The following is a 14460-nucleotide window of genomic DNA, read 5'->3' on the forward strand; positions in this document are numbered from 1 at the left end:
TGGACCTTTCAAAAATGCGTAGTCTCATTATTCAAAACCTGTGAATAATGTAGCTTTTGTTATAATTTTACATTTCGTATCGACATTGATGGGCATTTATAACTTTTAAGCTACATATATACATATATTACCAATATTAATTACATGCAAGTCATTAAAATTAATGTTGGCCTTTGACAAACTTGAAAATTAAAAGAGAATTTGAGGTGAGAAATTGGAGAGTATTTTCTTGCAGTGTGGTCGGTCGGGGATGAAGCATGAAACAGAGAAGGAGGACTCGGAAGCAGAAATGGTCAACAAGAAACGTACATAACAAAATAAGCATTATTAATTAATTAATTAGTGGGTATAGAACTGCCGCTTTTGTTTGCGCGTACCCAAAAAAAAAAAAATCTATTCATGTGCTTCACAACCCTTCTCTATTTTGATCCCATTGATTTTGGTAATTAATGCCTATGACAAGTTATTGTGGTATTATTATTATTATGTATTAATATTCCATAATAAAATTCATGTAATTTCCCAATACTTTCCTGAAATCGTTAGTACGATCTACAGTAATTGATATGACTACGACCAATGGGATTTTTTTTTTTTATATTCTCTTTTTCTGTTTGTGGGCCAAATGCCTTTCCTCTTCAGCCACGCTCCGTCATTTTCATTTCCGATTTAATTTTTTATTGGTTTCGAACTAATTAATTCAGCTTAACGGTGAAGATGCGAAATTTCCAACGACATAAAACTTACCGCAAATTTAATATATCGCACTTTTCGGCGGGTTTAATATTGACATGCCTTCATTTATGTTCTTATTCCCTTTTTTTTTTCTTTTTCTTTTTGAAATTTGATCACACACACACACGCACACACAAAGTTGCGGTGGTATTAAACTTCATACCTAATAGTTTAATTTTGTGTGCGTGTGTGTTCTGTATTAAGAAGCAACCCAGAATTTACAAGTAAATACCCCAGCTAGCACAGTTGAGATGTGAAGCACTCATTGTTTAGAGACAAGGCATTTAATTCTCTTTGTGTGTGGTTAGCATTGATCACTTGTGGTTCATGTTCATGTGCTTATATATAAACGAGAAAGTTTGTCAGCAATTTCTTTGGTTTTCCACGTATTATTCTCTATTAATTATCCTGAAACTTCATGCCTACGTTTCATACCCAATCATATTTAATGTTAATTACTTTCACTTTTTTACCTTCAAATTAATGTCAATTACCCTCATGGCAATATATATATATTCTCTCTAATCCTTAATACAAGGCAAATTTTGAAACCTTTTTTTTTGTTCTTTTATATAAGGCAAAATTAGAGTAATTAATTATTTTTTAATTTTACCCTTGTTTATTTATTATAATTTAAATTCAATTAATATAGTTATTAATTGCAAAGTTACATATTTTTGAACAATTTTAGAGATAAAAATACTACTTTTATAATAAGCACGAAGCTAGTTAAATTTGCCTTATATTGAGAACTGAAGGTAGTATCAATTATATAATAACTTATAGTACGACTAGTTGCCTGTGTTGTGTTTTTTCCTTTTTTTGGTCTATCCGTAGTCTATATGAGTATATTCTATGTAGTATGTATCCAATCTTGGCAGCTAATTAAGGTGATCACACTTATGGGTAAAATATTTTTTCTTTTTAACTATATATGTATGTATAAAATGAATATAATTATATTCCTCTGGTTCTATTTATAAGATAAAGAGAAGATTAATTTTCACTTTACTATTTTTTATGTTTATTTTTACCTTTTTACCTTTATTAAATATTAGAAAAAATTATTAAAAATAATTTTCTTTTTCTTTATTAGAGGTAGAGTTAAAAATTTATTAAATTTTAAAACAAAATTAATGAGGTTTAAAATTTTTTTTATTCTAGTGAAACATATTAAAAATGATCTATAAATAAAATCAGAGTGAGTTTGCTTTGCAGCCAAACAAAAAATTATTTCCAATATGAGTCATACATAAAGCAAGTAATCAACACTTGAATCATCAGCAAGTAGCAGTACTAAGTCATTAATTGTTCAACTAACATTATTTACAAAAAACGTTGAGATTTAAATAATGCATGAGAAAAAATGACAAATGTAAGGATAATTGAAGAATTAAATTGAATAAAAGATGAAGCGCATAAAAATGAAAAAAAAATCATTATTTAATTTGAATGTTGTACATATAATGTATTCTCCAAGTATACAATTGAATGAGAAAAACAAAAGTAAGAAAAAGAGCACAACAACGTAACATTGTGTGCTGAGATCTTTCCACGAATTTGATCAACAGAAAGTCTAAACAATAAATTAAATTAATATTTTGGGGCCTAAACCAATGAATAAGCTAATTCAGGCCAAATAATGAGTAAGTAATTGATGTTAAGGACAGGGAATAAGGGATCTCCGTGCTTTGATCAATCCCATATATATTCCCAAAGAATAACGAATTTGATTAATTAATTAATTTGTAAATCATGGTCCCGTGTTTTCTGTTCTGTATATCCACAGTTACAGTTGCCTAACGGCGTCGTTTCCGTTCGTCTTCAACCTCCAGCAAGTTGGTAACCACAGCTTGGGAAGCATCCTTCAGTAATTCCGACCAGTCCCTAAAACCCATCAAAATCCAAACTCCAATTGACACGAGAACTCGCATTTGCAGTAAAATCAACATTCGTTGACGATTAAAAAAAAAAAAAGATGAAAGAGAGAGAACCAGGAACGTACCCTGTGACAGGGTCGAAGGTCAATCCCACAGTGTATTTGGCTTCTTCAAGTGCGTATCTGAACCTCTGAAGCTCCTTCGCCGAACAAGTCCCATTGTCCCTGACTTGAAGCTGTGAAGGCTTGACGTCAAAGAAGATCGGAACCACCCGTTTCCTTGATTCCATGAGAAGAGCGAGCTCGTGGAGGCAGAAGTAAGAGTCGCAGTACCGAGGGCTGAAGACGGCGACGCCGACCTTACACCCGAGAATGGCCTTGTTGATGTGATCAAACAGCCGATCGCCGGGCTTCATGTTCATGCTATCGAGAAACGACGGAACACCCATGCCGGAGAGGTGGTGGTAAATCAGTCCGGCGACGTTCTTCTTGGTGTCAATGCCACGGTGGTTGATAAAAACGTCGCATGCCGGACGTAGGACGTTGCGACAGATCTTGGCAGGAAGACTCTGCATGGCTTTTCGGAGAAGAGACTTGTATGAAGACGACGATGGAGTATCGGTGTGGGTACGAGAATGATATGAGAGACGTGTTGTGTCTGTTAAAAGGCAAGGTAGAGAGATGTGGGAGGGAAGAGATGAGAATGGTAGCATATAAATAAGGAGGTTATTCAGAGAGGATGGAGAGAGAGAGGTTTGAATTTGAGGCAGAGAGAGGAAATTACAAAGCAAAGTTGAAAGGACCAAAAAGAGTAAAAAGGTTTGAAATAATTGACTGCCTTTCTTTTCAATTTTCTTAAATTTCTCTCTTTAGAACTCTTCTCATCTCTCACTCCTTCGTACACGTCTTCACCCGTCGTGTCTTGCCCTTGTGTGTGTGTGTGTGTGGTTTTTTTTTTTTTAATAAATTTTACATATAATATAAGATCGTCGTCTTACCTCTTCATGTTTTTGCTTCACGCTTTTCTGGAAACTCAGCGGTTGCTTCCTAATCTTCACCACAATCTCTCTCTACATATGTTGTTTTTGCTCAACTTTAATTATATAGGTCCGACCCTTATCACTGTATATGATTTCCTATTTTATTTTTTAAAAAATAAAAAACTCAGTAAAATTATTCTCGTATTTAAAAAAAAATATAAATATTTTATAACTAGTGCCTAGCGCTGTGGCAACGACAGTGGAGCAGCAAGAGACGACAATGGCAATAATTGATCAGTATCGGGTGGTGACTGATGGTAGGGCACATGCTTTCAAGAATGTTCTATAAGTATCAAACATATTTTTATTTTATTTTATTTTAGAAATAATTTTTATAAAAATTGATTTGTAAAATAGTCTTTAAAAATGAAAATTGCGCACCAAATCAAAAAAAGCCAGCTTTTATTTTTTTGAAAAAATTAATCTTTTAGTTCTGTAACTTTTAAGTCACTTGTAATTTAATCCCTTAATTATGATTTATTGTGACTTAGTTCCTCAACTATTACTCGTCTATGACTCAATCCCTTAACTTTTGAATCACTTACAAATTAGTCCCTTAATTTTTATTAATTTTTTTTCATATTAGCTTATATCTCACATCAATGAGCAAGTGGAGGATATTTTAAAATAATATATGAGCATTTTTGTATCCCTCTTATTTAATAAGAAATTTTAAAAAAATAAAAAAAAATAAGGATTGAGTTATAGGTGAATCAAAAGTTGAAGGATTAAGTTACAGCGAGTTATAGTTGAGGGACTGAGTCGCAACAAGCTATAGTTAAGGGATTGAGTTACAAGTTAAAAGTTGAAGGATTAAAAATTTTTTTTTTCTTTTCTTTTATCAAGCTTCAAGTTTTGGCATTATCCAATTCTAAAGTATAAAATTTACATCTATCAATTGAAAGGTCTGCATGTCTATATTGTCGACCGTGATGACCTACACACAATACAAATATATATAGTGACAGTGTTTTGTATGACTTTATCAAAAATATACGAGATACTAATATGCCTGTATTTTTTTCGGTGCAAGTATTTAACATTAAAAAAACGACAATACGCACAATTTTTTTTTTCTGTTTTTTCCATTCAGTTTTTAATTTCTTTTTGATGGGTCATTCAGGTTTTTTTTTTTAGTACGTTTTAGAATGAGCATAGTATAGCAATAATTAAGATGTCGATGCTATATAGTAACATTGTTTTGCATATCTCTTTTTTATCAATCAAGTTACGTCTATGAACTCAAAGGTCTACTTGTTATATATAGAAACAAACAAGATAATAGGTGTTTTTTAAATAATAATGATAATATGTGGAAATTAGTAGGTATATCACAATCACATTCGAACTAAGATTTGGTAGGTAATTTAGACCTAATAAATTTAAGTAAATCAACCTAAATTTTCCCCAAATCATACTGTTCCACATTGAGAATTACTTAAATAAATTGACTGCATCACATCATTTATAATCTATCAAATAAAAACATGACATATAAATAACATTAAATATAAATTAATTTTAATATTAATGATAGTTAAGAGAGAAAAGATAAAAAATTAAATGTATATTCTACTACAAAAATAAAATTAACTTAAAAAATATCACACAAGAATTTATTTAAATTACTTATAACATTTTAATTGAATAGATTATAGATGATACTTCCTCCATTAAAAAATATAAGGTATTTTTTGAGGAGTTGAATATTAAAAAATAAAAAATATTTTTAATCTTTTGACATGTAATTATTGCTTGTTTTTCAAAAGTGCTTACATTGATAGTGATTTTATATTTATTATAAGGTATTTAATAGAGATAAATATAAAAAGATAGGATTAATTTAAAAGTAGATAATTTTTTTATTGAGAGATAAAATTCGATTAAAAATATCTTATATTTTTTAATAAAGGAAGTATAATATATTTAATTTATCTAAGTATTTTTGATCTCACATCTAGGGAAAAAAAAAAATCAAATCACCTTGCTATTTTATATTGGCATTTGGGATTGATCATCATCCTTGATATAAACTAATCATAAAATAAAAAGTGTGAAAGCGGGACCAATAGGATGACAACGACAGATGTGTAAGTACTCACGTGTTCTCAAATTATTTTACGGATAATTTTTATAAAGAAAGTTAGCTTATTTTTTGAATATTTTCATTTATTAATTAAAATTATACCATTCCGGCATACTTTTAAAGTTACACAATCTGAACAAATTTTTAGACGCATCTCAACTAATTTATTTGCCTTTAATTTGACCGTGCAACCTATTTATGTCAATTAAAAAAATCCCTATCTTTCTCTGTAAATTTTATTTAATTAATTTTTAAAAAAAGAAAGTTAGAATGCATCTAATGGTGGATTATATTACTCACTAAGTATTTATAATCAGCGTATTATAAGCGATAGACTTATCTTGATTTAAAATTAGAATTATGAATTTGCATTATTAAGTTCCTCACAAATTTAATGCACATTAAATTCAAATTGTGAATGGAATTTATAAATCAATAAAGCAAGGACAATATGATCATGGGAAAATGACAATTAAAAACTCCCTAAGGACATTAATCTCAATTAAGAACTACAAAATATTGAAATTTTAATTAAGAATTATGGTCTTTATTTGAAATAAAAAACATACCTAACTTTACAGAATTGTGCTTCACTAAACACTAAAAAATATCAGCTTATTGTCACGGATGATATTTCCGTGACCGTGTAAAGACCAAGATAATGAACGGTCCGCTGGTTAGCCTCGCACAATATGGGTAAAGGGGGCGACATTAGCATTGGGGGTGTTCTGCCTCAGTCTTCGGACTGTGTGCACAACTGGTCGGGGGCTAGTGCCGCCTCCCTGATGAGCCCATGGCAGGGCGAAACCAGTGTGATCCGTACGTGGTAAGGCTTGTCCTGAGGATTATGGGGTCCTCCAGGACGCCGCACGGGCGCCGTGTGCTGCGCCAGACTCTCAGCCCGTGACATTATGCTTTTGTTCTCTGTTTGTTTTGGGCGTGAAAAAATTGTTCTCCTACGTATAAAAAATTTGAGCAAAAAATCATAGTATTTGGTGGAGTAGATCATCATTTAGGTCATCATTTTGTCTCCCTCTTAGTGATAGGCAATTATATTCATTACTTCTTTTTCATCTTCTTCCTTCCCTTGTGTGAAAAATCTGAAGTTTTACAGGTTTTCTCTGCTCTTTTAGTCGAAAGACAATTTTTATATTTTTGTAAATAATATTTTACATCCTTTCTCTTCTATAGCTAAGAAAAAAGAGATCTTGTTGATAATTATATAGATTATACACATACACACACAAAATAAATGATTTTTGACACAGATAGTGTTGAAAAAAATTGAGTAAAAAAAAAGAAAGATGTAATGTGAATGTTGATTTTTTCTGTAATGTGATGAAAAGTACACCGATATTGAAAAATATAACATGAATGCTGAATTGTTATAGTCATAGTTGGGATTACAGGAAAAATAGTTGTGAAGTAAGACACAGATAGTGTTGAAAAAATTAAGTGAAAAAATTGAGATGTGATGTTGATGCTAATTTTTTTCTGTTCTGTAACGAAAAGTATGCCAATGTTAAAAAATGTAATATGGATGTTGAATTATTGTGATCATAGTTGGGATTACAGGGAGGATAATTGTGAAGTAATAAATTTATATATTACTCTTAGTTGTTTCAAGTTTATTTCTTATATGGCAAGTATTTAACAAAAGAAGTATTAACCTATGCGTAATTGTGAATGCAAGATGGAAGATTTCTTACTATGATCATTGCCAAAATCTCTCTCTGGACAAGAGCTTGAAGGTATATCACACTCTTTGTCATATTTAATACAAAATGCTTGTGCACTACTCCCTGAGGTTAATTAAATAAAATGAAAGGATTTATTTATGAGTGTTAGATAGATATTTGATGATACACCTGTATTTATAAAAGCATCTTTGCACAAGAAAAATTTATAGCTTCACAATAATTCCGGTGAAAACCATTGATATGCCTCAATTGACTGAACTACATTATGAAGATTATTATAATAATACCTTTTTGGAACCATCATTGATTGCATGTCCCCTAAAATGACCAAACACCAAGCGAAAAGAGTCACAGTTTCAAAATAAGGTGTACCATTGCTCAAGATTTAATCAAGCTACACATACCAAGAATAAATGTAGAATTCTTAATTCAAGAATAGATGTAGGGATTGAAAGGGGGTGAAAACTATATGCATATTAATTAGTTTGATGTATCTAGTTTCTATTTATTTAGTATGTTTTTCTACTGAATGGCTTTTTTGTATAGACATCTATGCCATATTTTGTGTACTTGTGGTGTTGATAAATCATGCAAATAAGTTGCAGTTAATTTTATTTTTTAGGAAATAAACTGTACAAGTACCATTTAGGTAGATGAGATATTTTGTATGTAAAAAAGAATGCAAATATGGTGTATATATATTAAAATTAGTGTAATGTAATGCTAATATTTATTTTAGGTTTAATTATGTGCAAGTATAACTACTGTGATAACATAAGACTATTGAAATTACCAACATAGAATGGGAAATTATTATTGTAACTTGAGAAAACATGGACCCCACTTGGAAATAGATTTTTCCTCAGTGTTAAAGAAACTTTTGGAATGTTATAAAGTCACTTATGAATGCACTAACGTGGCATGGGAATATTACTATTGTATTTTGTAAAAATATGAAACCCCATTTGAGAATAGATTGTTTTCCACAATTTCAAAAACTAGACTTTGAAAAGTTCTAATATTACTTCTGAATATACTAAAGTGGCTTGGAAATTCACTAATGTCAATCAAGATAATTCACCAATAAATTGTCAAATTTCATGCTTGTCAATATATAATCAGCTCCATTTGGAATTCACTAATGTGGCATGGGAATATTGATATTGTATTTTGTAAAAACATGAAACTTCACTTGGGATATGATTATTTAACAAAAAATGACTTGTCTAAATTGAGATTCACAAACGTGACTTAAAAATTCACTAACATGATTTAAAAATTTACTAACATGGCTTGAGAATTCACTAACGTTAATTAAGATAATTCACTAATGACTTGTCCAATTTCTTGTAAATTTAGCAAAAAAATATCTAGGATTAATTTCATATACATTGAGTCACAGAAAATACTTAAGTACACAAAGTTTTAATTTATATCATACATATAATCAAAACATAACTTGTGAAAGTCTATATTATAGCTGCATAACTTGTGAATGTCTACATCACAGTTGTCTAATCTATGCATTCAATCTTTTTGATCCTCCCCCTTGCATTTAAAATAGATGTTATCATTTATGAGGCTATTATATTGGGTGAATGAGTCACCAACTATTACAATAGCTCAAACCTCATTTTACTCAATTGTTCTTATATAATTAGAGCAAGTCAATTAATGGACGCATGGTATGTCACATCAGTCCTCTTGCACAATATTGTTCCATTATTTAAGGTAAATGATGACATATATGTGACAATCACCTCTACATAAAAAATTTTCAAGATAAAATTTGTCAATAATTTATTGCTTCACAACTATTCTTCTTGTAATTTCAACTATGACTATAACAATTTAGTATCCATATTACATTTTTTAGCATTGACGTACTTTTCATCACATCATTCACGTTATATCTTTTTTTTTCACTCAATTTTTTTAATACTATCTATCTCAGAAATTATTTATTGTATATATATATATATATATAATCTATATAATCATCAACAACAGCTCTTTTTTTTCTTATTTATAGAAGAAAAATGATGTAAAATATCACTTAAAAAATACAAAAATTATTTTTCGCCCAAGAAAGAAGAGAAGACATAAAAGATAGAGAAAAAAATAACTATAAAACTTTATATTTTTTACACAAGAGAGGGAAGAAGATGAAAAAGAAGCAATGAATATAATTACTTATTATCAAGAAGGGGAGAAGATGATGACCTAGATGACAATTTACTCCACCAAAAACTACAATTTTTTGTTTAGATCTTTTGCACATATGAGAGCAATTTTTTGCACTCAAAACGAACAAAAAACAAAAGCATGAGCTAATATCTTTTAGTATTCAGTGGAGGGCAATTCTGTAAAGTTATGTATGTTTTTATTTTAATTAAAGACTATAGTCCTTAATTCAAATTTTAATATTTTATGATTTTTAATTGAAATTAATATCTTTAGTGAATCTTTAATTATCATTTTTCCTATGATCATTATTGCCTTCTGTTTGTTTAAAGGAGATAAACACTTTTTTTTCCCTTTAGCCAAGGCATGCTCTTCAAAAAGTAATTTTTATAGTTTTAGGAATGTAACATTTTTCACAATATAGAAAGTTACAAGTGATTGGATTATTCACAATATCCTGGTCCAAAACCTGAATAAATAAATAAATAAATAAACTTATATACTTAATCTTATGTATTTAATATATTTTAATTTAATTAATTTAGAACAAGCATGATTTATCTTATTATTATTAATAATATTAATAATAAAAGTCTACTCATATAATAAATAATGTACAAAAATTTTACTTTCCTTGATTGGATTGAACACAAAGTATTTTAAGTATTAGAAAATTTTTGTAATTTCCTTTTCACAAAGCACGAGGTTCATCTGTAATAACGCGGGCCCTAAATGTCGGCTTTGATACTATATATATATATATATATATATATATATATATTAAGTATTAACATTGTTTCATGACCCATATATATAGCATATTACTATTATTATATTTATAATGTCACAGAACATGGGACGAAATGCTGTGGAAAATATGGCTTCATCGAGACTATACGAGAGAGATGGAATAAGACGGTCGTTATAAGAAATGATTGATTACTATTCAGTACATAATTAAACTCTGTGGGCATACAAAATCATTTATCAAAACGTAACGTAATAAATTGAGTCAAAGAACATACTCCAAACATAAACATGCCGTTCAGCTTGTTGAAAGAGAACATAACGACAGTGAAAGCATTCACAATACTATTTCCGTGCTAAATTATAAAAGACTTTTAATGAATATTCAATATTTTAAAATATAAAATATTTTAATAAAATTTAAGAAAAGATAATATTAAAAATATTTAATATTATCTTTTCTTAACATTCTTTAACAAATGAAGTATTAAATAAAATATATTTTTAAAAGTTGATATTTTTATTTTAAAAAAATAAAATTAAAATATATTTAATAAATTTTATTAATATATATAATTTTATTTAAAAATATCTTACAATTTAAAAAGTATGAAATATATATTAACTTCATTGTTTTGTCATGTATTTTCTTTCTTTGTTTTTTTTTTTACGAATAGTATGTTGCGTATTTTCTAATATTAATCAGTTTTCCATCAATTTTTTTTCTAGATAAATTGCCACATCAGACTTATTCACATTGTTGATACTGTCATTAATAACGCCAATTAAATCTCAAAAGCATTTCACATACAAATGAATGCAAAAAAGATATAAACTTCGTATTCCTTTTTTCAATTCAGTGAATTAGTCCTGATTATATTCATACATATGAATGTATGATCAGTTAAAGAAGTCAAAGAGCACGTGGCGTTTTCCTTTTTCGGAGTTTTGACTCGTTAAACGTTAGCGTTGTGGGCTTCGTCTTTCTAATGTCTTGAACCTTTTTTTTTTTTTTTTTGGTAATCAGTGTATTGAACTTGTCACACGCGCGCGCTCACGACAAATCTGCCCTACTAAACTAATTCATATCCATGCTGTTTGCCTTTGGCCAATTTGACAAATGTGAGTTTTTTTTTTGGGAGAATTATGTCGAAACATTTTCTAAAAGAATTATTCAGAAGTAAAGATCAATAATAAGGCATCATTTAAAACAAGTTATTATAATCCTTTTGGAAGATCCTTGTCTCTCTCTCTCTGTTTTTTTTTTCTAGTTAAATTGACAAATCTGAAGTTGATCTTTTAAAGTGTACACATATAACTGGTTGAACTTTTCATGGTATTGAAATCTAGGTTAAAGCAGCTAATTTAAATTAGTAAATCAGTGAACTAGTACCTAACATTGACTAATTTAATAAAATATTTTGTGCATAATTGATAAGTCATGAACTCTTAAAACACAATATCTTGATCACAGTTCAATTACCGACCCATTTTACAATACTCTTTCTAACCCTTATCATAAATCACTCACTGAAACTAAACAGAGGTGGTTAAATTATTAATTTTGTCCAAAAATAGAATAAAGTTTTAATTTTATCTCTATTTAAATAAAAAAATTTAAATTTTTATTATGTTCTCTCTCATGTAGTTAATGAATTTAAATATGAGTAATATTAAAAAAAATGTAATTAACATCACATCAAGTATCTTATATTAAAAACTAAAAAATCTTTTTAGAAAGCGTTTTATAATAGAAATAGTTCCTTGAAATATTTGAATCATGTATATATATTCAATTTTGTTCGTTAATTCTTTTAAAATTTTGGATTTGTAAGAATTCCTCTTATCATTGATTAATAACACATCATTTCATTAACGCAGTGCATCATGTCATTATTTGAATATCACCTAAATTGGGAGTTAGATGTACATAACTGAAAATTATAAGAGAATTGTCTTTCCAAAAATTAAGTAAAAAAAAAAGACTGCAGGACCCAAAAAAGCATTGCGATAATGAATAATTGAATCTATTCTGGTGAAATCATTCTGTTAATCAAATTTTGAAATTTCTCTCATGATAAGTTGGAACCCAAATTTGATACACAAACAAAATATAGCTTTTTGAATTTTTCCGAAAATGGAATCCTCAATTTTGACATCTTTTATGTCATAATTTTTTTTAATAAAAAAATTCTCATTTCTTGTACATTGAATTTTGAATTTCTTACTTTGATCAATTGAATCTAAAATTCCAAGCCAAGTTTATTATCCTCCCAAATTTGTCCTGAAAGGAGATTCTTACATTGTATTTCTAATTTATTTTCTAAGTTCTTAGGGTTTTTTATAAAATTTTTAATCCCATACGCAATGAAAACTGAAATTAGATTCTTGACCAATAAAAATTTCAACGTAATGCAATGCACAGAAACGACATATTACGCATTAATTGATCAGAAAATAACAAAAAAGGACCAAGAAAATTACAAACAAAAACTCAAAAATTAAATGAAAGGACCGAGGAATTTGTCTTGGTCATTTTCAGTAACTTTTTAAGTTATTTTTATCATTTTCTATTCAACTAATATTCAAAGTTAATTTTTATTAATGATAGAGGTTATATTGCACTATTTTCAAAAGTTATGAGAAAACACTACACAAAATATGAATTTAAAGTCTCAAACACTCTTGAATCTATAGTTGAAGGGTTAAATTACTATTAATAGTAATTTAACCCTATATTAATATTATTAATATCTATTTTGGCATATATATCATGTTGATGAGATATACATATTCTTTAGCTCTATACTTTCTTTGCATTATTTTATCAGATACTTTTATGTGACTTGATGTTTCATGATATATGCTGTTTTGAGAAAAATAATGTTTCATTCATAAAGTTTATTTCAAAAATACATTTTACTATTTCACTCCTTAAGTATCTTCTCTCTCCCCTCCCAATATTAATTGAAGGATAATTTTTAAAATTTATATTTTTTAAAGAAATTAAAATTCCACACTTTATTTAATTAAATTTATTAGTATTTGTAATTTTATCGAAAATACATTTTATAAAATATGGCAAGGTGAGTAGTAAGCGGCTTTGAAGCCTAGCTAGGGCAATGCTTTTGATCTTCTCCGTGTATTATAGGAAAGTAAAGTACAGCAGAAGCTTTCAGACAGTCAATACATTTGAATTTGAAAGTCAGGGGACTGTTCAACAAACACTTAAACTCACGCTCACTGCATTAATTTGTTATTTGTTATTGTAACAATAACAACCAACACTTTCGGAACATTAAGCAGAAAACGCATTTGAGAGAACTATTTTTAATTAGGCCCAGCAATATTTGAATATGACACAACCAGATAGTTATATCAAATAAAAAACTACTTCATAGCTAATATAATAAGTATTCAAATAATGCATGTAGCTGTTTGTTTGACCATACATAAGCAAATTAACGAGTTCAATTGAAATCAAAGTCTTTGTTGATCTTAGACCACCAATATAATTGATCAAACCCGGTGACTAGGGTAAAATTAATTGAAATTTATATTGTTCCTACATTATATTCTTTTGCGTTAACTGCACTCATATCCCTCTCCTATAACATCTACGTTTAAAAAAAAAAAAGAGTTTCACACACACACACACACTGGCACAGAGACATCAATTAATGTCACAGTCTGTCGTTCTAGTTTTGATTTTGTTGAGGACACATTAATTTCAGTCTTCGTTCAAATTGTGACATTCTCTGTAATTAACACATTCGGCATGTGCAACATTCGATGCGTGGAGAGAAAGCAACGACGAAGTAATCGAACTTTTCAAACTCGTGAGAACGAATTTTCTCCCGACAAAAAATTCATCATCTCAATTCCTAATTTCAGTTAATATTTCAAGACTTCACAACCCCAAAACGAAAAGCAAATATAGTGGGGAATTTTGGTGGCTATTAAATGACAAGGATTTCAGTATGTCATAAACTCATACGATGAATAAGGTTGAAATAAAGGAATGTAACGATATTTAGCTGATGAATGAAGGTAGAGTTTTCAGAAGAACACGTATATAGTTTATCTGTA

The 14460-nt window shown here is 28.9% G+C and overlaps 1 protein-coding gene across 1 annotated transcript; it reads right to left on the reverse strand.

Moving 5' to 3' along the window:
- Window positions 1–2451: 2451 nt before the first annotated feature.
- Window positions 2452–3196, reverse strand: LOC129305040 (TIR-only protein). The gene is made up of 2 exons (XM_054944942.1): window positions 2741–3196; window positions 2452–2622 (listed from the first exon to the last, which is right to left on the reverse strand). Exons 1-2 carry the CDS (start codon window positions 3187–3189, stop codon window positions 2535–2537), a joined length of 537 nt encoding a protein of 178 aa, XP_054800917.1. The 5' UTR covers window positions 3190–3196; the 3' UTR covers window positions 2452–2534.
- Between the last annotated feature and the right edge of the window lie 11264 nt (window positions 3197–14460).

The sequence above is a fragment of the Prosopis cineraria genome, unplaced genomic scaffold (genome assembly GCF_029017545.1).
Source record: "Prosopis cineraria cultivar Desert tree isolate PC_DT_omini unplaced genomic scaffold, ASM2901754v1 PC3, whole genome shotgun sequence".
Lineage (NCBI taxonomy): Eukaryota > Viridiplantae > Streptophyta > Magnoliopsida > Fabales > Fabaceae > Prosopis > Prosopis cineraria.

Bases quoted from the DNA above. Each gene is read 5' to 3' on its own strand.
- LOC129305040 (XM_054944942.1), bottom strand. From the start codon at position 3,189: ATGCAGAGTCTTCCTGCCAAGATCTGTCGCAACGTCCTACGTCCGGCA. The intron at 2,623-2,740 runs GTACGTTCCTGG...GATGGGTTTTAG, and splicing joins ACCTTCGACCCTGTCACAGG to GGACTGGTCGGAATTACTGA.